Genomic DNA, 25,892 nt, shown 5'->3' with positions numbered 1-25,892 from the left:
GTTAATTTCTACTCTCTGTGTTCTATTATCTAGGTAAGACGAAAGAACACTAAGAGCCGCGCCAGTGACACCATAATGTTGAAGTTTATTTTTGAGTATATTATTTTAAGATGTCTTGAAAATGTACATTATCTTTTTACATATAAAATGCCTTATAGTTACTTTAATAACCACCAAATTAAATTTAAATTTAAATACTTAATTTAAATAAAAAATTGATACTAAATCGCCGTCGTGGTGCGATAAAGTTCTCAGAAGGCTGGCGACATTTCCTCTTTTGTATGGCCAAACTCAATCGTTGGCCAAAATAGTCTCAAAAATTATGTTCCATAAATACAATATGTACTTTGATATATTATTAGAAAACAAAAATAGTAAGAAACAATAATGGTAAGCCCTTCTGGCATGATAGGGAACAACACTGTTCAAATGAGTTTCTTTCGGCATTTCTTCTCAGCAGTGGTTGTTCCGAAATGCCAGTAGTTTGTAGCTTAGAATTAGAGAAATAACTATTTAATATAAAATTGACGTGAAAAAGTGCCTGTGAAGGTAAGGTCTAATTTCTGAATAAATGATTTGCATTTGAATATTAGTTGTAATTTTTATCAATATAAATGTTTTCGATACCGCAGTTCCTGACAGTGCTTCGCGAGCGGGTGGAGAAGCGCGAAGCAGAGAAGTTGGTGAAGCACGTGATCAAAGCGGCCGTAAAACTAGGTGTCCTCCGACGACACGGCCAGCTGTCTCCGGCTGATGAGCGGGCGTTGGCCGCCTTCAGGTCTAAGTTCCACGTGAGTACATCAACAGTGTTGCGAATGTTATGCCAAGTCTGACAGAAGTTAGTGACACATGTGATCAGAGCGGGTATCAAAATGGGAGTCTTCTGCTATTGTAATAGGTACTCTACGAAGTACCTACTAATTTCATGGTTATAAGCGCAGATATAAGAACATTATCTTCTTATATGTGTGGTAGTAAGATTATATATAGCTTGTCACTCCTGAAGGTTTTTCTATCTCTCTCTCTTTTACCTCTGCCAAATTTCATCAAAAATCGGCCCGGTAGTTTTGAGTTTATCCATTACAAACAAAGAAACAAAAATACATTTTTTTTTCTCTATAATATTATTACTAGCGGCCCGTCCCGGCTTCGCTATAGTAAAACTAGAATAAAAAATAGCCATGGCACTCCTAAAAGTTTCTTCTATCTCTGTGCCAAAATTCATCAAATCCGCTCAGTGGTTTTTGAGTTAATTCATTACAAACAAAATATTAGTATGGATAACTATTAATATTTTAATTAAAATCTTAAATAAGCCTTAATTCTTCAGAAGTTTATGAATATGCATAATATTTTCAGACTGTGCTGATGGCGGTGGTGTCGTTCTGCGAGGTGGAGTTCTCATACGACCGCGGGTTCCTACAGGACGCCTTGCGCGAGTCCCACCAGTCACTCAAGTAAGATATTTTTACAAGTAAGATATTATTAGCCTACTAGCGGCCTGTCTCGGCTTCTATCTGGTAAAACCATAATTATTTATTTATTTAGCTAAATACAACATTACACAACATGTATCCTTTTAAAGTATTTAGTAAATTTCTTAGAGAAACACAATATTATCATCCTAAACAAGTTGACTCACATTCGTCAATCTCACAAAACTGCAAACAATTCTTGACAAGGATCTTCCATCCATCCACGAACACGTCACACTCAGGTTCTTGGTTCAGGAATGCACGCTAGCATGCGGCATAGCGGAGACTGTGCATGGGATACAGTACGTGTATGAGGTGTTGCGAATAGTTTTCGTGGTTGGTAGTTTTGGTGTTGAATAGTGTTGTATATATATAATATGTAAGGTAATGTATATTGTTCCTATAGTAGGCATAAGTCACGAGTTTCAACTGTTACATATGTAAAAGATAAATTCAAGTGACGCGACGAAGGCAACAGTTGAGACACTGATATTTCACAGACGTGAAAAATTACTAGGTCTATGTATTCCCACGAGGAGCTCAAAGGCGCAGTGGTTAGCGCGCTCGGACTGTGATAGTGGCGGTTAAGACACTCACAATAATATGGAGGGCCAGCGCACCAGCAGTGGAGACGTTTAAATGGCTAATCGACGATGTTATTCCCACAGATCTGTAGTAGAACGTCACCTGTCAGACAAGTCTGTGTCGCGGCTGGCGGGCGTGTTCACGCTGGCGTCGCGCGCGGAGCTGCTGGACTCGCTGTTCGCGGGCGAGCTGGACGCGCGCGTGCTGCAGCTGGCGCGCGCGCTGCGCTCGGAGCTCGACCGCGGGCTGCTGTAACCGCCGCAGGTGAACCACCTCATTTAGCAGGGTTATAGGAACCGCGCGTTCTTCATTCGTTATCTCCACATTGTGGAGATTTTCCAGAAGTTTCTGGGAGATTTTCGGGAATTCCGGATTTTTTGATGCTTCAAATGCACTGTGAGGATCGTTGTAATACAAAGATTCAAACCGCCAGACTTGTTATGTTGTATTTCTTGCCGCTGTCTTATGTTTCGCTAATTTCTCAATGAATCCTGTGAAATATTTTCTTCTGGTAAGAGAAACCATACATTTCAAGTATTTCTTCACATTAGAAAATTTATGAAAAACGTTGTTGAACAACGAAATATTCACAATATAGCACTTTCCACGTAACGCACTATTTAGTGAGATTGTAAAGGGAAATTTATATCAAATACGATTTGTAAGTCGACGAAGGTATTCAATTTTCACTTGCCGCCTATAATAATAAAATGAAACAACATTTTCTGACAGCAAGCTTGAGATTAAGATTGAAATTTAATATTATATAAGTTAAAAGTGACTGTCACGTGACAGTTCGTAATCAGTGATGTTAATTTCATGGAATTAGTAGGCACTCCGACGAAGTACCACTTACCAAATCCATGGTTAATTTAGACTGTGACATCATTTCATTATATCTAAATGTTACACACGCTTGTAAAATACCTATGTAAGTACTAATAATTTCTTATTTTTCATGTAATTACTAAAATTATATTCAAGTAGCTCTCTGATTGTCGGTAGATGGCTTTAAATAATAATTTGTTTAATTTTTCGCTATATTTTTAATACTTTTACTTAATTCTTCAGAATCTCTGTTTGGTCGCTGTCAAATATATTACGTAAATACGTCATAATATATTACGTAAGTAGTATAATGTATTACTTAAATGCAGAATGGACCAGTTTGGACATTTCATAAGGATATAAAACTCTTTTAGCTTTGAACTGTTTTTGATCAATCTGTGTGATTTATCCTAATATACTTATTTATTTATTTAATATTTAACTTTGAAATTTATTGCCATTGTAACTTAACAATGCACAAATGGTCTACTTATTGCCAACTTAAAAATGACATTTCTCATCACCATATTTCTCTTGAACCGCACCTGATTCCGAATATTTTTTTACAAATCATTAGGCTAATTAGTCAATTGATTCATTTATTAGTAATTTTATATAAAAATTACTAATTATATTTTAAACTAAAACGTTCCCGTAGAAACAAAAGACTAACGAAGTAATGAGGAACACTCTGACATTGTAAAATATATCGATGTTTTTATTGTCTATGTTTTTTCTAATTGGTGTGTTGATGTTGAAATGGAATGAAAATACAATGCAATTTTCGGTGTTGAGGTGTTGTATAAATGTCGAATATATAGGAGAAACTGTTAAAATATGTTAAGTATGTGTCTCGTTTTTCTACTGTAACTCTTTAAACACGAATGGATAATATTCTCGTTAAAATTAATGACAGCGGACCTCGTAAATTTTAATGCTAGCGATTATCTGAAACACGTAGACAGATAACTAGATGTAAAATTGTTGATTTTAAAATAATTGGTTTCTCGGAGATTTACGGGAATTCCGGGTTTTTAGATGCTTCAAATGCACTGTGAGGATTGTTGTAATATAAAGATTCAAACCGCCAGACTTGTTATATTGTATTTGACAAAACTGGAAGGAAAAGACCAAAGATTTAAGATTTACGGACAAATCAATTGTATCGAAATCTGGTTTGAAAAAAAAAAAACTAAAAAACACTATGGGGGCTTAAAAATTAAACTCCAGGCCAGTACTGCTTAATCAATTTAAAATATGTTATGTTTATCGTAGTTATCTTCGCAACTTGCCGTAATATACTGCCAGTATTTTAGCTATTTAAACTATACTCCAAAATACTAATATATACTAAGTTCACTGCAGACTATGTCGATACAGCGTCTTGCCTTGTCATATTGAACACAAGAAATAAGCACATATACGCATTTAATAGATGTAAATATAAATGTAATGTTTATAAAAGGTAATTTTAATTTGCTCGTAAGGAATGTCCGTGTGTTGAAGACGGAGAAAGTAGAACTGTTTTACGATTGTACGTGATGAATATATCGAAATTGATGAAATTAAAATTTAATAACAAAAATTAATTTATATTTATGGGATTTGTGATTTTATATTTGATGCAAGTCTCCGTTAAGATCCAGTTATTTGAAATGAATTTATTTTACCGAAATATTTTTTATTTTATGAATGACCTGACCTGTGTCAATTTACTAAACTGAATCTTTTATAAAAAAACGGCTTAAAGAAATGCTTTGTGTTATAGTTATACTAACTATAATAGTTCGTTGTTGAAAATAACAGAATATAAGTATAATCGAAAATATAAACAATTTTCTTTTTGTATTTTGGTTAGAAAATTTATTTCAAATAAGCTGCCGCTCCCTTTAACTGGTTCATATCAGGTATTGTTAGTTTATCATCCTATTACCTTGTCGTTTTCTAAATTAGATATCAGTGGTTACCAATGCATAACGTTAGGTATACAATTACTCGAAACAGAAGCTAAGTTAGGATAAGGTATAGCTAAGTTAGGATAAGGTATGTAACATAGTGGTAATTTTCTTTAATCGAACACTAATATCTTGTCACCTATGAAAAATTTTTAAGACTGCTTCTGAATGTTCGATGGTTTTCAAATTTTCGATATTGGAAATCGGACGCTTTCGATCGTTGCGATTATTATAATAATAGGTACTAACCTGTTCACTTGATGCATCTATTGAGAACAAAATTACCAGATTTATTATTTTTCTTTACTTTTCGCTAAAACATAAATGAAAAATTTTAAAATCATCGCATCAACTACGTATTTTTATATAATTGAAAACAATTTCGGACCAAATCTCTTAAAAAATAACAGAGTAAACATATCTGAGCGGAATTCATATCTATGTTAGCAATAACGAATCGGTTTAGTGTTAGCACGATAGATGGCGGTAGTTTCCACTGCGTATGCGCACTATATCTTGCCTAACAACACTGTTCACTGTTTAGATTATAACTACTGTAATACTAAATTTGGGCGTATTGTATAGTTGTTTAGGGCGTATTTCCAAAGGAGTAAATGCGCAGTAAGTGATCTGATATTGCTTTATATGTGGCAGGAGATTTTTTAAGCAATTATTATTTAGTTCGGTTCCAAAATTATCATTTAAAAAAAAATATCATAAAAGTATTTAAATATTTAATTAGTTATAAATACGATTACTATTACAATAAAATTGCTATTTGCTTGTGAGTATACTTGTGTTATTCTATCTCATTATTTGTTTTCATGTGGGTGAATTAATGTCAGTCGAATTGTAGCGTTTACTCCTTACAAAGATAAATGCTATCTGAGATAGCGCCCACTCGCTAGACGAAATCGGAGACGTCCACGTAGATTGTATTAAAAGACAATATCAATGTATAAATGTTCAGTGGTTCTTGTATGTCATTCGATGTTTTTATTTTTAGCAAGATATCGTTAGAAAATAAAGAAAAATTGTTGATTATTCAAAAGTAAGTGTATTGAGACAAGTCTCATTTTTGTACTTTTGAATCTTTGCATGCCTAGTATAAAACAAGGACCTCGTAGCCTTTATCTGTCTGTTATAATCTAATTGTGACGCTGATACATACAATGATACATGTGGGAGAATACTGAAATTAATAATAATTTAGGAAAATGTATATATTTAGGAATGAAAACAATATTATTAATTTAATATTCATCATGTTTTATATTGGAATTTTAAAATATGATTAATGAGTAGTACATAGTAAATTAACGTACCGGGCACAACGTGGTTGAGGCAATTCAGAGAAAGGTAAACAACTTGCCACGTCGGCCGTCGAACAACGTCTGATCTGTCGAAAGATCGTACGGCATTTATAAAGGCGGGTTGGTATCGTTGGTATCGGTACGACGGTTGAATTTAAAAAAAAACAAAAGTGAATTTATATTTTTCGTCCACATACATAATATGCAAGTAAAACGGGGCGATTAGCTTCGAATTTGATACTTCGATATTGACAGATATTCATTCTTCGATATTATGTTTCGTCTCGCTCATGTAATAAAGAGAAAAGCGCATTAGACAAACACGAGAAGAAATGGGACAGAGCGATAATATTACTCATAAGCATTACAAAACCGGGCTAACGGTAAAGGTTTTTGCATGGAATTAGTAGGTACTCCGTACTTATTAAATCCATGGGTTTTTGTCTACATCGTGTCACTCGGTTATCCGTTGTCTTAGTTTGTTTTTATTTCCACCCGGATAATTAATATTGGTCTATGTTGCCAGTATATTATTCATGACGACGACGTAACTATAACAACGCGACGACGATATGAAATGAATGACGATATAAAGTAATCGATTAAGAATTCGGGTCAAACTCAGAAATTATCACATTAATGGCAATTTGTTCACTCAACCGTTTCAGTCTGTTATTATATACAGGAATTCAGTTTTATTTATAACTAGCGGCCCATCTCAGCTTCGCTCGGGTAAACTGTAATTAATTGTACACCTAAATCTTTCTTAGGAATCACACTATCTGTTGCGTATAGTTTTAATGAGCATAAAGCATACAGAGAGAAGCGACTTCGTTTTATACAATTTAGTGATAAATAAAGCTGAATTTCATATAGATTTAGCCTTTATTGGCTTTTACTAGTAATTCTAGTAGGGTTGGGTTGAACTGTTCAACATTACATTTTTCTTTGTCTTTGGGAAACAATTAAGACGATTTTATAATTTTTATCTCAGATAAGAGAAAGACACTCGCACTGAAGCACTCGGTCATGACATTTTGCATGTAGATAGGTAGGACGGTCACCGATGCCTGACTAGTTGGCTGAAGTTAAGCTCTACCGCTGTGTTGTATTTATATGTTCATTATTTGTTAAGCTGTGGTATATATTATTGTAAGATTTGATATCAAATATACAATTGATAAGTTTTTAATATTTTATTTATTCCTCAATATCCCTATCCTAATCTATACATACAATATAATTGTAAGTGGACTGCATAGAGGTGATATAAAACAGAAATAAATATAAAATGTTTTCTTTCATAGTTGTTGTGTGTGTCTTTTCGTATGTTTGTTCGCGCATCACGCTAAAACTACTGGATGGAATTTGATGCGGTCACAGTTGTATAGTAGAAGGTCAAACTTAAAATCTGATATAGGTTTCATCGCGATACGTGGCTTATAGAGCCAGAGATATTGACAAAAAAATAATAAACGCGGGCGAGGCTGCGCCCAAAAGCTAGTAAACAATATGGACTTGGCACCACGGCCAGTACCGCAGACAAATATTTGTGATCACGTGATTTTCCCGTGCTGGGAATCGAACCCAGGACCTCCAGATAGTAGACGGGGTGACTACGAAAAATTGGGTGTAAATAAAACAAACAATGTTATGTGAAAGCACCAGTCAATAATTTATTCACTAAGATTCCCTTACTGTGTATACAATTTGATTGTGATTGTGTCTTCATCTACTAGTTCGGTTGAAATTGTTTTTTCGTTATATGGAGACATACATATTATCACACCTGTTTACTATGAGGCTAAGCAGATACTAAGAGAACATGTATGATGAAGACAGTGTAACCATTTAGTTTAATTATTTGTACAAGTTTTGTGCATACGATGGTTTGCCGCGAAATGTGTGTATGGAGAAGTAATTGCTAGTTTTGTTCATCGGGTCAAATATTCTTTTATCTTTCACTTGTAGTCAAAAATCTAGTAATTTTAAGTCATTAGAGTTCAATCGAACGTGGGTATTAAAATCTATTGTAAATAATTTATACAGAAAATTTGAATACATACTTTTCACATATTTTTGTTTTATTTCCAACACAAAAATTGCAACACGCTCAGAATGAGCTTGTTTTACCATATAACGGTGTGCAAATATAGCTAGGGTCGCTGCTATACAAACTTAATGATAATCAATCATTCATAAAAGCTTCAAATGAATAAAGACCAATCGCACACTTCGACCTATTTAGTTTAGTTTTCTTCCCATTTTTTAAGCACGTACCTGTCCATATAACATCAAAAACAATTTCTTTCGATATTATAGATTATAATAAGTGGCTAGATGTCCTAAAACACTCATATACACCGATCAAATACAAAAACATAGAGTAAAACCTCCTCCATTTTGGAAGTCGGTTGAAAAAAAAAAAACGAAGACAAAGTGACACTTCTAGAATATTACTTATATTATAACAATTAAGACGAGAAGCCATGAATATTTACATTTAAATACAATGGAATGTTCGAGTATGGAGATTTAAAGTAATAATTTGCTTAATCTACGTGATCGTTGATCTATGAACATGATAGCACAGTCACAAATGTGAAAAATATATACTTTAATATCCTTAAAGCAAGTTTGTAATTAATTAACACTAAAAAAAAGTAATAAAAAAAATTTTCTTGAACGAAATTTACCCTATGTAAACTGACAAATATTTGACAATTGATTTAAAAAAAAAATTAAAATCGACTCCGGTGAAGAGAAGAAGCTTTATTGCATAAAAATAAAACAGTGAAACCGAATTTTTAGTGTTTTGTTACGATGTTATATATTTAAACACATTTAATTACAATAGAAAAAGAAAACTATCTTTGTGATTAAGAGGAATTAAATATATTAAACAATATAATATTCAGTCTGAAATGAGATCAATTGTAAGCTTTCATGATGACATTGACGTCCTAGGAAGGTGCAGGTGACTACAAGCTCAAAGCTTCGTCAGATGAGCTTCAAAGCTGCGTACACATTAGGTAACATCTGCCCTTGGAGAGTATTTCGTATAGCTTTATTTCCTCAATAAAACATCGCATCTTAAGTTTTATCTAAGATTTATTTTAAGGATTGATTAGTTATTATTTTTGAGTTATAAAAAATATCAATATTAAAACAACTTTTGGCAAAAAAAATCTATCCAACTTCCGAAGACTAATGTGTACGCGGCTCCCTTCAAAATAATCCCTAAGTCACTATCGATTTTAGTATAAAATAGATTTATTTCTCTATCCTAATACTATACAATTACGAACTAACATTAAATGAATGAGTATTCGATAGTTTCCACATCGTAATAGTTTCATACTATAAATAAGTAAACATGGATTTTCTACATTCTCTTGTCTTGCCATTACCGACAGATAATCTTATAAAATCTTGACCCTCGTACACTTTTGCGTAAATTTGTGAAAAACGATAGTCTCAAACCTTTTAAATGACTCTATCGAAAAAATTAAGAGATACGACTTTAATTAAACAATATGGAATTTGCGGTCTTCTTTAACATGAGTACGATTAAAATACCTACAAATATACTAGGTAATAAATAAGTATATAATAGGTATATGGCGGTCTACTTTTGGCCTCGTAGCAGAAAAATACAAATGAACGGGTTTAACATTATTGTTTCACAAGGTAGATCTACGAAAATATAAAAACTGAATATTATGCGCTACGAACATGTCGTAGACGTAGCTACGCGTCGCTACGAGTTTGCTACGAGGACGCGAAGGTACCGACTTTTTTTTTTATTTTACGATTTACATTTTAATCTATTTTGTATTTTTTTTTGTAATTTCTACTCATCAGTTTTATTAATGTAATAATCTTTATATATTTTGCTTGAGATTTCCCTGTTAAAATGTCTTTTATATAAGTGGGGCAAAATATTACCAAATTGTCCAGCAGTAGACTAATCTTTAGCTTATAAACACGCACGCAATTTTTTTTATTGTCTTGTACGAATTTTGATACATAAAAGTTACAGCAGTAACTTGTAAAAGGTGATACGCGATTGTTGATATTTATTTTTCTTTTTACAATTACAGAAAATATAGAAGAAAAGTGAGTGTTCTTTTTACCCAATAATATGCAACTAATTAGTGAATACGTTTACATGCAATATTTTGTGTATTTTACGTCAAATGTCTTACACGTAGATATGTAGAGTAATTAGAAAATATCGATACGAGCTGTCATTAATGCTCATAATCAAACATCTACATTAACTTGATTTATTGTGTTTAAACATCCACTAAGCTATTTATTATAAGGGGACACAAACAGAAATGATTTTACACCAAGGCGTTAGCGTTTGGCATTATTTAAAAACCGTGTTTTTTACCCCGCATAAACCTTTTTACCTGGCGTAATCCCATCTCTGGACACAAATGGATAGAACCTGTGCGTTTTACGAATTAGGCAAAGGATACATCGATATACCACATTTACACGCTCGCCAAACTTCGACAAACTTCAGCATACATTACTTGGTTTTCATATCAGCTACTCGTATGTTTTGGTACCAAACCAAGCAATGTAAAATTACTCGTCGTAAAATTTGGCAAGTAAGTAAACATTTTAATTTGTTACATTGAATAATTTGTAAATAACATGAAATATACAAATAATTTGTCTACCTAATACCAAATGTTACTTAATAATTTACAATTAAGACTAATAAATCAAATATTTTGTTATAGGACTTGAAGCTATTCTAATGCCTAAAAAAATCCGTTGTGTTCAAAATAACGCGATTAAAATATTTTTAGGTGACCCAGCTTATATAACCCATTATAGCCTTTATTTGTCTGGAATATTACAATCATAAATAAACTTGTGTAACTATATATTTGTTCATAAGCTTCTTTCTAAAATTAGGGGGCAGTTCAAATATTAGGAATAATAAGTTCAAAATGATCTGAATCAAATTTAACAAAGTCAATGACGCCCCATAATGGAGTGTTAATATTTGATGATAAGTAAGGAAGCCGCTGAAGAAGGTAACGATGTCTTTGACGTGGGCAGGAAAAGAAAGTAGAGGTATTGATCAGAGAGAGAGAGAGAAAGAGAACCACACGGTTCTGGTATTGATATCGGGCAATGAGGAAATGTCGTGATGATTAAAACTGTGCGCTCTTGAGCTGGTCAGTAGGAGATCTGCCGCTGCAGCGCCACTTGTACCCTCGGCCAGAAAAAGCCTGATAATTCTTGAAACAGTCGCTGAAGTAGATGATGGGGACAAAAGATAGTGGAGGTTTTAATCAGGATTGTATGGTCGTGGTGTTAATAGTTGTTGATGAAGAAGATCAACTGTGTGGTGATCTTGTAAGTGTCTTCTTTGGGTCTTCGACGGGGACAGAAGTAGAGGTATCGATCTGGGTAGTGTGGTTAATATCTGGTGATGAGACGTGGTGTGTCCTGTGCTCACTGCTTGAGCTTTTACTATGGCCATGTGTCAATGTTATCGACGTAGACAGAAGAACAAAGTATAGGTTTTGATTTTGGAATGTTTTAATCAGGTTTTGGTGTTAATATCTGTTGATGAGGAGATGTTCCAGTTAGGCGATCTGCAGCTTTAGCATGGCCGGGTGTAAATGCCAAAAGAAGAAGTTATCAGTTATAAAACTGTCGCTGTAGCGCCAAATAGATGACAATATTATCGATGTGGGCGGAAGAAAGTAGTGTAGCATTGTAGGCATTTGATTTGGAAAGGGTTCAATAAAATTCTGGTGTTAATATCTGTTGAGATGTGGTGTGTGTTGGGCTTACTCTTTGATCATGTGCCAGTCGGCGATCTGTAGCTGTAGCATAACCAGGTGTCAATGTTGTAGACGTAGACAGAAGTAGAAAGTATAGGTTTTAATTAGGATAGTTCAGTGTGGTTCAGGTGTTAATATCTATTGATAAAGAGATGAGATGTGTGTACTCCTTGAGCTTGTGCCAGTTTGTGATCTGCCGCAGAAGAAGTATAGGTTTTGATGTGGGAAGGTTTTAATCAGGTTCTGGTGTTAATATCTCTTGATGAGGAGATGAGTTTGAGATTGTGCCAGTTCGTAATCTGCAGCAGCAGGAGAAGAATTGATCTGGGAGGGTTTTAATCAAGTTCTGGTGTTAATATCTGTTGATGAGGAGATGTGGTGTGTGGCGGCTGCGCTCACTCCTTGAGCTTGTGCCAGTCGGCGATCTGCCGGCGCGGCGCCGCCTGCACCTCGCGCCAGTGGTGCCGCGCGCTGCCCGCGCCCTCCGCCCCCAGCTCCAGCCGGCCTATCACCTGCCCGCCAACATTCCAGCTTACAGTTCGATCTGAATTGTTTATCCGTTTCCAGGACACTTTACGTCTACATACGTTGCAATAATGAAACTTCTTTTGTGTCTCGTTCAATTTCCGGGTTATTGACCAAAAAATTCAAGCCAGCGTACAAATATCCTCAGAAAAGGTAAGATTCAACAAAGTTATAGTTAAATAGAATATGTTGATATATATACGTATGGTAAGCACGTATAAATATTACTGCGTAATATAGTCTCTCGAAGGAAGTTAGCAAGTCATGAATAAAGGACCACAAAAGACAAGTACGTACCTCGTTCTTGGTGACACGGTCCCAATCCAACACAAGGAGTTCCAAAGACACATGGTCGAGAGTGGCATTGGGGGCGGCCGGTACTTCGAACACGAACGACTCGTTGAAGACAGGGTTCAATGTCCTCTTCTTCACGTGCGTCTTCTTCTTCGCGATGCGCTGGCCGTTGTAAAGCAGGTACATTTTCACGTAGCTGGAATGAGTAAACAATTTTAAGTTTATTGAAATAGAAGCGCTGGAAAGTGAAAGGGCTACCTAGATGAATCAGAGAGGAAGACACTATAGACTCTTGGACAGATGCTCAATGAGGACTTTCAGCTTCGTCAATGATATTGGTATCTCTAATGATAGCTACTCATGGGTCTGCCAGTTCAGTGACGTCCATTCAGCCATTAACGGTGACCTGGGCAGGTTATGGACTATCAGCCGCTCTTTTATCCTCTCCAAAGGTGTTGTATCTGCAGTGACAGCTACTCAAAGGTCTATAAGTCCAATTGATCCGTCTTCAGTACATAATGAACTATAAGCCATCATAACAATAATATCATATTGCTCAGCCAATCTACAATATCTACTCACGAGTCTGCCAGTCCGGTGACGTCCATCTTGCAGGTGTCTTGATATAGTCCATCAGCTGGATCAAAGACCTACATATTTTCCAATGATGTTGGTGTGTACAGTGACGGTGATGTACTCACGGGTCGGCGAGGCCGGTGACGTCCATCTTGGGCAGGTTGCGGGCCTTGAGCAGCACCACCGTGAGGCGCGCGGCGGCCGGCTGCCAGCACAGCGACACCAGCACCTCGCCGCGACCCACGCTGCGCATCTACACCAATGTTTACTATTCACATCTTCAGTGTAATGGTAGTGTAACGGGTATTAAAATACCAATAGGTATTAAAAAATATCAAGGGTCCAAAATGATCTAATGGTGTACAGTACTTTAAGTTGGCCGAAGCATAGAAAACTTGTCCAGGTGGGGCTATTAGCAAACGAGTCATGATTTACCATTTCATGAGACCTACATTTGTTAATTGACGTCTTTGGAGAAAAGGTTGCAGTGAGGTTTGTTGCGCCGCTTCTTCTCCTGCGCTTTGGAAGTCGGCAGTTGACTTGGTTTAAGTAATTTTTTGACGTCAATAAGCGATGTATATCATCCTAAATTTAATAAAGAATTTTGAATACGGTATGAGTCGACATTTGCAAGCGGTGTTCTGACACCGCCTGCAAAAAAAGTGCCTCTCCCCTCCCTCTCCCCCTGCGTGCTACCACCTGCACACGGAAAGACCTGATGCCACAGATAATGGTGTATTATTGGCGTCACATTTGGTGTATATCGACACCGAGTCGACACGCTAATACTAATTTGTACTTTATAGTCATTTCAACGTCAGAGTATTTTTCGAAACTCTTTTCTAAATGTCTCATTTTTAGGAAGAGATTGAGATTTTCTCGAAACAGATATTTTCATTCCATGTGGAAGAGGTATTCGTTTCAAAATAAAAACAAACAGAATTATGATTCATTCTACCCGTTTATATAAACAAAAATAGGTATATTATGTACAGGATTATCTAATACATAAACATAAATCTAAATATCGATTGCGATCAATTAAATGGTGATTACAAGAGTTACAAGTGACATGTTATGTTTTTAAATACATTATGTAATGAGTATATATTACACAGTAATAAGATCTATAAATACTTACATATTACGTGCTATGTCAGTATGTTCAGGCATGATTACCGTATATATATCTACAATTTAACAACTAAACCACAAGACGTCTAGGTAATGATGTGTATGTATAGGATTTTAAGTGAGAGATGACATGAAAATACCGTTATAACTCGGGAACTACTTACCCAATCAAAATCAAAACCTGCCCAGAGAAATTACCTATGGAAGAACGAAAACTGTATGACAAATGGATCAGTGGTTCCCCAGTTGTTAACGGCTAAAGTGACATTGGTTAAGTTTGTGGCTAAAGTTGTAGTAAGAATGTATGTAAGTTTGGTAGAAAATAAAAGTCAATTTCTTATTTTAGATAGATCTTCTAAAATTGGTAACGTAATGCTCGAATATTCAAACATTTTACGCAACTTATCAATGAAGTGACGTCACTTTTCAATGAAGTATTTGATGTAGAATATTGGAGCAAGTCACACTCTTAATTTATTTGTCAGAGAACAACTTGGAGATCAACAAAGATCATTATAAACTTAAGACAGACCGTCATTATGTTAAAGCGTGGAAAGTGGAAGAGCGTCCTTTTTTTGCGTTCAATTTCCTTTCTCCGTAATTTCTGCTATCTATTAAAGCTACTTAGATATAAACTATCGACGAACTCAATATGGATGCCAATCAACTTGCAACGCGTTGTTTTGGAGTATTACAGTATGACCAAGGAAAGCCAGCAATGCACGTTTAAATGGCAGCTTCCCATACATCAAATACAAATACAAAAAAATCTTTATTGCACAAATTAATTACATAGTATACATAAGTGCAAAATGTATAATCACACATGGCATGACATTATGGTATCACTTTAGGTCATGTCCAAAATTAGCGTCTAATGAAATATGCCTAATAGAGCTTATTTTCTGGATCTTGATGAAAAAAATATATAACCGTATAAGGCCAGGTTTTTGAAATATACTGTTTTGAAGTTTTGTAGGTTATGTCACCCGAACCTTAATATTTCTGTCAAGGAGGCATTTCATTATAAAGCCATATAATATGAATTTATAAAAAGCAAAAACAATAAGACTTGATAATATTGAAAATCTGTTAAATCATTAAGTATGTCAAGAATAATATTATTGATGTAATATTCACAAAAAATTTTTTTAAGGCTGTCAACAAGTCCTATAAAATCAAATAGGTATCATAATACCTATTTTTAATTAGGATCACATTTTTACCTAGCTTTGTTAAAAGTTATTGATGTTTTGATAATTTAGTAATAAATATTTTATGATTTTTGGTAAAGCCGACGTTTATAGACGCTTTTAAAACCATGAGCTAAAAACTCAAAAATCATCCATAGCTCTTTGGTATTTAAACGTGCATTGCCGGTTGTTCGTTCGGCGAAATTTTTTATATTGTATTTTTATCATAAAACAGCTTCGGCGCCTGGAAGTTAATATTAAATGTTGGCAGTCCTGGCCCACTGCAATTTCAATGATTTGATTTATGAATTCATAGCTACAAGTGGACCTCCAGCTATGAATTAATACTTATTATTAATGAAGTAGTATGAATTATTATTGAAGTAGAATGAATTATTACTGAAGGTGCACCCGTACCTTCAGACTGCGCGGCTGTATCTCGCGGCAGAGAGCCATGGCGTCGCCTATCTGCAGCTGAAGGTTGGTCAGCGGAGCCACCACCTCGCCTATGATCTCGTCGCGGGAATATCTACAACATCGGAAGACGTTTCGATTAGAAACATTACTGACTACTTTAGCTTTTGTCCGCGACCTCGCCAGCGATAATTCCCCCAGGGATTTCAGGTACCTTGATGTCCTTATCCATATTTCAAACTATGTAGAATTTCAAGAAGACTGGTTTAATAGATAGAGCGTGAGGAGGTAACCAACCAACAAACAAACTTACTTTCGCATTTATAATATTACTGGCTGCGCCTCCGGGCTCGCTCCCGTGGGAACTTCGGGACAAACTTACTTTCGCATTTATAATATTAGTTGGGATTCGTTATGATTGACAAATTGAACAAAGTTGGAAACGATTGGAAGTGGTTGCAACAAGCACGCACTCTTAGACTTGCAATATGAGACAGACTTATGCTTTAGGTACACTTTTTCTAAAATTATATTCGGTGTATTTTAGTGCACTTTTATTTATCTGATGTTTTTTCGGTCGGTGTTCTGTTTCTGATCAGCCTTTATCACTCTTCTCATCTGAGGGTTTTCCGGTTACATTCTCGGCTGTGACACCCCAATCCCAGAGGAAACCAAAACTTGAAATTTAAGACTGTGTAATTATTTTTCTATTTTTGACCCGCCGCTTCTTAACAGGTAGGTACATCCCGTACCTACCTGTCAAGAAGCGGTGATGGTGTAATGGTTAAGACGCTCGCCTGTGGATCGAAAGGTTCCAGGTTCGAATCCTACTCGTGCCACATGAGTTTGTATACCAATCTGACTCATGTATAGTAGTTTTCATCGACCACCACTTGCTTCCGGTGAAGGAAAACATCGTGAGGAAACCTGCACACTGGTTGATTATTATTAACTTGTGTGTGATATGGAGAAGGCAATGACAAACCACTCCATTAATAATGCCAAGAAAGTTGTTATGTGTGTGTTTCATTCCGCGTAATGACCACGACCCTCAGCCGTGACGAATACGACTATGAAGAGACCTGTCAAAGCTAAGGACGACGAAGTGCAGAGTGATGCCGGTGAGCTGGTGCGGCGCGAGTCCGTAGAAGGTGAAATCCTCATCATACACCGGGCAACGGGTCTTGCGCACCACTCTGCAACCAATCAGCGTATTATCTTCAAATGACATTAATCTAATCATTTTATAATAATAATATTAAATCCATTTATTTCAGGTAATAATATAAGTCGATACAAAATACAAATGCTAATGACCCATATTATAAACTAATTGTTGCCCAAGGATTCGCTCCCGTGGGGATTTTGAAACAAAGTATAGCCTATAGCTCTATTCTTCTCTCTTTCTTCTCTATTCTTCTCTTATCTTGAATAATTCTAATGGTGAAATAATTTTTGAAATCGGTTCGGAGATTACCTTAAATATACAAATTCACAAATGCTTACCTCTTTATAATAATAGTATAGATACCTTACATACTAACATACATATAAAATATTATATAAATAATTTGTAACTAGACGACCTCAGTGGCGTAGTGGTAAAGTTCTTGCCACTGAACCGAGAGGTCCCGGGTTCGATCCCCGGTCGGCTCATGATGGAAAATGATCTTTTTCTGATTGGCCCGGGTCTTGGATGTTTATCTATATATTTGTTATAAAATATAGTACCGTTGAGTTAGTATCCCATAACACAAGTGTCGAACTTACTTTGGGGCTAGCTCAATCTGTGTGATTTGTCCTAATATCTTTATTTATTTATTTCTTAGATTATAGGTATTTTATAGTTTGATCTGCATTCTTTGTTTCTCCGAAATACATTCCTTAGACATAAAATCATTATCTAAGCTATTATATATAAACGGTAAAAGAATGAAGAAACTTGAATTTGTCATACATATTCACCTATAGTATATTCAGTGCAGAAATATGAGAATCATATAGAAACTAGATATTACGCGTGTAGCTAACTCCTAATAGAAACCAATAGGGTTTGTTCCAGTCCAACTATCTTGCAGGGCTCTGGGCAGATCAAAGACAGTGGTATATCTTCTCACCTGGTCTTAACCTTGTGCTGTTTATCAGGCAGCAGCTGTAGCTTGACGTACGGGTCCGGGCCGGCTGGCTCGCGACCAGGCAGACCCTGGCAGGAGACCACGGACACGACCAGGGCGTTCTTCTCATTTTCATATCTGTGGACAATTACGTAGAATTGAATGAAGTGATATAGAGCATGATGGGTTAGATAAGTGTTCGCTGTAATTTGATTACTGTACAATTTGTAAATATTTCGACAATAAATACGACGATAAAGCTTATCTTACGATAAGCTTTATCCATTATTGTTTTGCATCAAAAATCTAACCAACAAATATGGTAGTTAGAATTTAAATGTTTCAAGTATGATGGAAAAATATTTATCCCATGTCAACATTTACAATATATACTATTATATTATTATAAAGAGGTAAGCGTTTGTGAGTTTGTATATTTAAGGTAATCTCCGAACCGATTTCAAAAATTCTTTCACAATTAAGAAAGGTACATTATCCAAGATTGCTATAGGCTATATTTTATCTCAAAATTCCCACGGGAGCGAAGCCCCGGGCAACGTCTAGTCAACTATATAATTTAGATTAAATATTTAAAAAGAATATCAAATTAGATATCCCGTTGTTAGATAGCCAAGGACCCGTCAGTCTGGGCCTAAACAGCTATATACTATACTATATACTAGTACAGAGCGACCCCCACAGCGATATAGCCTACATTAACGCGTATAGATCAATGTAGAGCTTTTATCGCCATGAAATGTGGTAGACTTTTTTTTTACATAATTGTAATGTAAGTAATGTGAATTGTATTTCATCGCGTTTGGAAATTAAACTTATTTCTCATTGTATATAACATCATGTAAATTTGGCTCGTGTCTAAACAAAAAACTGTGATAAATTGTTGGAAACATACAAACATACGTGCATACGCAATCAATCAATCTAGTGCCAATAAAATTTTGCAGATTTATTAATAATAATATGATTATATGTATTAACAATCTGCAAAATTTTATTGGCACTAGATTGATTGATTCTGTATACGTAAGTACGGGCGAAACTTCTTAATTTGCCTCGGTGTAATTCTAGAATTTGTCAACAAAGTCTTCATAAATTAATCTGAACAGTTTTCCAAGATATCGAGTTACTTATGAAATCAATAAGCCGAAACAGAAGAACTCCACTCGACCGTCAAAAACATTAGTACTATTAGTAATTACAGTACAATATAACGCTTTATTGCACATAATAGAAATATAGGTACAATTATAATCTTAATTTAATTAATATGCGCAAAAGGCGGCCTTATCACTGAGCATTTTGTTCCAGGCAACGTTTTGGAGACAATTTTACAATATACGACTTCTGTAAGGAAAACAAAGATAATTTCACATACCATATAATATTAGAGAGCAAGTAAGGAAAACCATATAAAGAGCAAGTAAAAAAAATCCAGCGCAGAACAAAAGCTATGGCGATCTCTCGTTTTGGAGGACAAAATCCACTTCGTTGTCCCTGCCAGAGGAGTCAACAAGTATGGATGTCAGATTTGAAAGAATTTTCTTTTCTTTCAGCTTCAACAAATATATGGAAACACATTTGCACATAAGTATGTATCTATTCGTAGCAAATTTCATGAATATATCTATATATGGTTGTACCCATCTAGTGTCAATCCTATTACGCTCCCGAAAAATGACTTCGTGTCAAATTTTATGTTATACTCCTTTCATATAAAAATCTACTTCTTTCCTCCAAACGAGTGGAGGCAATTTGTTCACTATTTACGCCCATATTAGCTTTTTATTGATAACACACGGGCTGATAACGTTTTTACGGCATTTTTCCGCCCGACGCCGCCGTAAAGACCGCATTACCACTTTACGGCTCTGAGGCGTGATGGTTTATTAAAACGGAGTTAAGACTGAAGTATATGGATGAGCATAAATCATTAGTTCAGCTTTTACAGGAAAGTTTAAGTTCTAAGTACCTTATCGTCTGGGTTTTATTGTTTGTATTAGCTGTGTCTAGCGTCTATATATCGTCTGTAGTTTGGTATACTGCATATACAATGATAGCTATCGATAAGAATTTATGTAACTTTATTTGTTTATACATAATTTCTTTATATGTTTTCATGCCTCAACAAGTTTTTTATACTTTTTATTACATGATAAACTGAATTTAAAATTGAAACTAAATTATATTTAAACAAAACTAAAACTAAATAAACGTACTGTTTAGTTGCAACTCAATTAGTGTGCCCGCACTGTTTGCAGCGTTATTTACGTATATTTGTGTGGGCACTCCGATTGACTGGAGTTTATTGAGGCTGGGACGACTATCACGATCGAATCGATAGCAGAATGTCTTTATTACAATGGTATTTTAGCTTCGTTTGCGGAAAGTATGTATGGTGTCGTGGTTCACCCAGGTGTACTGAAGTGAATCGGCAAAAAACAGTGTCCGTGGTCCGCCCAGGTGAACTTAGCAGGTGGACCACGACCGACGCCGAATGAAATAATTTAAACCACAAAATATAAAAATACTCAGCTTAAAAACTATGCTTAGCATTTATAAGCTTGGTCGTAAAGGTCATACTCGAGATGAGGCCAAGACAACAGATGCCTATTGTGTACAAACTAATGAATCAGAGTTTCAAATGTCCCACCGCCCACGACATGACCGGACATAGTTAAATGTCAAGCGTTTTAGGAGGTCATCCAACCTTTTAATTAACAACAACAAACATTTTAAATTGGTAAGCAATAAATTTTATTCCGTACAGAAATAAAAATAATAATAATAATAAGTACCGATAGTTTTATCATCAACAGGGGTAATACCGAAATCACTTTCACAAAGCCTGAAAACATTAAATATCCCGATGTATATAGTTTATCTTTTGCAGAAAGCCACCATTCTTAATACTTGCCGGATCACCAGAAAATTTCTATTTTCTTCCAGTGTTTCTGCTGGGTTTTCTATTTAGATTCTTGCTGCTATCGCTTGGCTAAGGCCCGCGTTAGTTGCTTATATTACCCTCTCTCAAGAGGAGAAAAATATACATAAAAATAATAATAATAGTCCCAATAGTGCTATCCTCAACCGGAGTCATTCCCAAACACTTACATCACAGTCTAAAATTGTTAGACCTTCCTCCAAATATTTATATCAGTATGCAAAAAGCTGCAATTTTGAACACATGCACAATAGTTCGAAAATTCATGCAGGGTGATGAAGCCGTAGATATCATCTTGGAGCCCCAATAGTTATCTACTACTTCACTTGGCTTATGTTCGTGATAGTTAGTGTCCCTATACCAGCTTTTATAGCTGAGAAAAACGACGAAGGTAAATAATAATAACAAAGGTTTCAATCAAGAGACTTTGGCCACATCTCGATGGGAATCCTACTTCCTATATATATGGCCACTATATTATAAACTAGATGTTGCCCGGGGCTTCGCTCCCGTAGGAATTTTGAGATAAAATATAATCTTGGATAATGACCACTCTAATGGTGCAAGAATTTTTGAAATCGGTTTCGTAGTTTCGGAGATTACCTCAAACATATACACTCAAAAAAATCACAAACGTTTACCACTTTATAATAATAGTATAGATGTGAAACATTTGATAACAATATAAATGTAAATTATTGATGTATATGATTGCTATATTTATTAATCAATCACGCAAAAACTATTGATCGTATTTTGATGAAATTTGTTATTCGGGTAGAATATAACCTATATAATATAATAAATACAAGCAACGGTGGTGGTGTAATGGTTAAGACGCCCGACTGTGAACCGAAAGGTCCCAGGTTCGAATCCTACTCGTACCACATGAGTTTGTATACCAATCTGACTCATGTGTAGTAGTTTTCGTCGACCACCACTTGCTTGGTGAAGGAAAACATCGTGAGGAAACCTGCACTCTGGTTGAGTATCAACTTGTGTGTGAAATGGAGAAGGCAATGGCAAACCACTCCATTAATAGTGCCAAGAAAGTCATTATGTGTGTATCATTCCACATAATGACCACGACCCTCAGCAATGAGGAATACGACTTTGAAGAGAACAATATAATAAACTCTTATGACACTAGCAGGATTGGAACCTTTCGATCACAGCTTAATCAACAGTCCTAACTTCTAATGCCGTCTCCACACTGTCATCAAAGAGTTTGCCAAACGTTGACGGATTCGTTATACATTACTGATTTTTCATTGCGGTCAATAAAAGCACTCATACTAACTACATAATGTTCACGCATTCTTGTCGGCATAAGTTTAAGTTCGGCGACATTGTTGAGCTGGCATAATATTTCAATTGTAACATAGTAATTAAATAAATAAATAAAATAAATAAATTAGGACAAATCACACAGATTGAGCTAGCCCCAAAGTAAGTTCGAGACTTGTGTTATGGGATACTAATGCAACGATAATATATTCTATAACAAATACATATGTAGAAAAACATCCAAGACCCGGGTCAATCAGAAAAAGATAATTTCCAATCATGACCCGACCGGGGATCGAACACGGGACCTCTCGGTTCAGAGGCAAGCACTTTAGCACTGCGCCACCGAGATCGACAAATAAAGATTCAGTATTTGCGAAAGCATAATAACCTGTCCATGTAAAAACGAGCTGTGTACCGAAGCTATTAAATTGCTAATGTACGTCATGTAATTGTAGACTGAGCCAAAGCCCCATATTGATTTCCACGGGTTTTCCGTTGGCTGTGTCAGTTTCCTAGACGGGCATTATGTACGACGAACTAACAGACGAACAGATACGACATCTGTTATTTATTATGTGTACTTAGAATATTTAGGACCTCGCGGTGGCGCAGTGGTAAAGTGCTTGCCTCTGAACCGAGAGGTCCCGAGTTCGATTCCCGGTCGGCTCATGATGGAAAATGATCGTTTTCTGATTGACGCGGGTCTTGGATGTTTACCTATATATTTATTTGTTATAAAATTTAGTATCGTTGAGTTTGTATCCCATAACCCAAGTCTAGAACTTACTTTGGGGCTAGCTCCATCTGTGTGATTTGTCCTAATATACTTATATATTTTTTATTTATATTCACGCGCATCACGCAAAAATTGCTAAATAGAATTTGATGCGCTTTTCACAGTATTATAGAGGATAGTCAAATTTAGCAGACTTACGTAATAAATAAATAAACTTACGTAATAATAGAAACTTTCTGCACCTTAGTACAAAAACATTGATTTTCAGTTATTGCCAATATTGTAGGTGCTAGTGCTTATCTTAAACTTAACAAGAAGATTTTATTGTGAGTTTGTAAAGTCAATAGTAACTATGTCTTAAACTAATAACTTATAAAATTATTTAATTATTATAATATACCATTGTTTAACAACCACATTACGAACGGGTTATTACGAATATGTAATTCGGATATGTAATTTAATACGAAAGAAATTAGTTAACATGCAAAGTAATTGTAATGTGGATTTTTTAATAGAATACGATTTACTACTTCTAAAATTAAAATAATAGTCGAATTATAGTGAAAACTGTTTAGCACAATCACATTTTTGCCACAAACTCTTGTTGTCGAAAGGAAACTTATTTCGTTACGAATTGAATCTCTGACGAAGACTTGTGACAAGTTTATTTGTTAGACAAATAAAAAAAACGCCTGCTTTCAATATTCATTTTGCTACAACTTTTGAACGGCTGTACCGATTTTGATAAAACATATTTAAGAACTACCGCATAAAAATTAGCTATCAAATAATTTAAAAAACGCATCCAAATCGGATCACCCCTTGTTGAGTTACGGTGCCACGTACACAGACAGACACTTAGCGGTCACTTATAACATCCCTCTTTTTGCGTCGGGGGTTAAAATTACCTGAGCCTGAAGTGCAAGTCGCCAAGCCTGCCGTCATTGTTCTCCGGCTCGACCGGCTTGATCTTCTCCGTAGCGTTGGCATCAGCCAATTCCTTGCTGAGCGGAGTCGGCTCGGTGGGCGCGGTCGGTGAATGAGGGCTGACGTGGCCCGAACCCTGGTGAGGAAACTGTGCTATTGAGACTGACAGATGGAGAAATACGCATTGACAATGTTGTAACATAGGTCGATGATATATTTATTTTGCCAATTACGTGCAGTATGTTGCTTAAGCTTATTAATAGTTACTAATAAATTATCCTAGCTAAATAATCCCAACCCATAATAAAAAAATACCGCCTTTATTACTCTTGAAGGCTTCGTCTATCACTGTGCCAAATTGTATCAAAAGTCCAGTAGTTTTTGAGTTTATTCATTACATACAAACAGATATACAAATAATTTATCTTTATAATATTAGTTAGTATGGATAGACTTGGTTGGATTCGACCGACCAACAGAAAGAGTTGCACGTGTATAACAGAAAAGGAATTCTTTGATTTTGTTTTTCTTTTTTCTTTTATTATATAACTAAACATCTTTTATGAAGAAAATAACCATACTTACTGTTACGGTTTCAGCGGTGAAGGTTGAGGCTGCGGTGGCGAACAGGTTGTGGGTGGTTGTGGTGCAGTTGGAGAAGAACCTTTAGGCTCTTTCAACCTTTAGGTCAGTTGACCTTTAGGTCAGTAAATAGCCTGTACCATATTCAAAAAGTCTGAAGAAAATATAGATACTTACAGGGTATAGTGGAGGTTGAGACTCTGGTGGAGAGCCAGTTGCGGTGAGGTTAATGAAGGAGACTTTGACAGGCAATATTCCTAAAGGTCAGCGAAAAGCCTGAACCATCTACCAAAACGTCTCATGGAGAAAATGTAGATACTTACAGGGTTTAGCGGTGGAGGTTGAGGCTGAGGTGGCGATCCGGCTGTGGGTGGTTGCGGTGCGGTTGGTGATGGAGACTTGCGCAGGTAGTGCGTGGCAGAACCTGGTGAACGCACGGCGGTGGCGCGCCGTGGAGGCTGGAAGACCAGCGCCTTGTCTGGGCCGCGCTTGCCTCCTGTTGACAATTATATTAATAACTAGATGTTGCCAGGTTCGCTCCCGTGGGAATTTTGAAATAAAATATAGCCTATAGTAATCTTGGATAATGTACCTTTCTAATGGTGAAAGAGTTTTTGAAATCGTTTCGGTAGTTTCAGACATTACCCGCCTCAAACATACAAACTCACAAACGCTTACCTCTTTATAATAATAGTAAAGATAATAAGTATTATACACTCGAAGGCTGGCCTAAACCGCTGGGAAAATAGCTGGCTTCAGGTGGTTAGAGTGAATATAGAAGTTTTAAATAACAAGTGATGGTTTTTGAAAAAAAAATAGATATAAATTAAACATAGCAATATATACTTGATCAAAAATATTACGTGGTCTTAGTAATAGTCCTTTAACAGGTTTCTAACATGCCTCCTTTTTATCTGGTTCTCAATTCATCACGTACTTATAAAAGGCATTAAATAAACATTTACGTCGCGGCTAAAAGCTATGAGATAATGGTATTAAGATATTAATTATTATTATCCCCTGGAGGTGAGCTTAATTCAACATATATCCTGCAATGTCGCGAATGGCGCCATAAATCGTTGTCAGTTTCATGTCACGTTGGCCAGAGATGGCCTACACCAGAATACTTTCAAAAAATATATTGTTTCAACCATGTTTATCCCGTGAAGA

The 25,892-nt window shown here is 35.7% G+C and overlaps 2 protein-coding genes across 5 annotated transcripts in view; one reads left to right on the top strand and one right to left on the bottom strand.

Annotated features, from left to right (window-relative positions):
- Positions 1–7,343, top strand: part of sigmar (salivary glands marred) — a 71,916-nt gene extending 64,573 nt beyond the window's left edge. For both annotated transcript variants that reach the window (XM_053755653.1, XM_053755654.1), the window contains 3 exons: positions 633–791; positions 1,360–1,457; positions 2,144–7,343. In XM_053755653.1, coding sequence (XP_053611628.1) covers positions 633–791; positions 1,360–1,457; positions 2,144–2,315 — 429 coding nt within the window. In that variant the 3' untranslated portion in view covers positions 2,316–7,343. The remainder of the gene's footprint in view (positions 1–632; positions 792–1,359; positions 1,458–2,143) is intronic.
- A 464-nt stretch (positions 7,344–7,807) lies between these two features.
- The window catches only part of Syt4 (Synaptotagmin 4), a 31,520-nt gene continuing 13,435 nt past the window's right edge, over positions 7,808–25,892 (bottom strand). Inside the window, exons 3-10 of one of the 3 annotated variants that reach the window (XM_053755649.1) lie at positions 25,046–25,218; positions 24,122–24,288; positions 18,226–18,360; positions 17,191–17,304; positions 16,112–16,223; positions 13,493–13,620; positions 12,795–12,987; positions 7,808–12,484 (exon numbers count right to left, since the gene is read on the bottom strand). In XM_053755649.1, the coding sequence (XP_053611624.1) occupies positions 12,368–12,484; positions 12,795–12,987; positions 13,493–13,620; positions 16,112–16,223; positions 17,191–17,304; positions 18,226–18,360; positions 24,122–24,288; positions 25,046–25,218 (1,139 nt within the window). In that variant the 3' untranslated portion in view covers positions 7,808–12,367. The remainder of the gene's footprint in view (positions 12,485–12,794; positions 12,988–13,492; positions 13,621–16,111; positions 16,224–17,190; positions 17,305–18,225; positions 18,361–24,121; positions 24,289–25,045; positions 25,219–25,892) is intronic. The other 2 variants (XM_053755651.1, XM_053755650.1) reach the window with 2 other exon arrangements.

This window comes from Plodia interpunctella, chromosome 15 (genome assembly GCF_027563975.2).
Source record: "Plodia interpunctella isolate USDA-ARS_2022_Savannah chromosome 15, ilPloInte3.2, whole genome shotgun sequence".
Taxonomy (NCBI): Eukaryota; Metazoa; Arthropoda; class Insecta; order Lepidoptera; family Pyralidae; genus Plodia; species Plodia interpunctella.
Note: the sequence above shows the minus strand (reverse complement) of the source record. Positions and strands in the feature narration are given on the sequence as shown.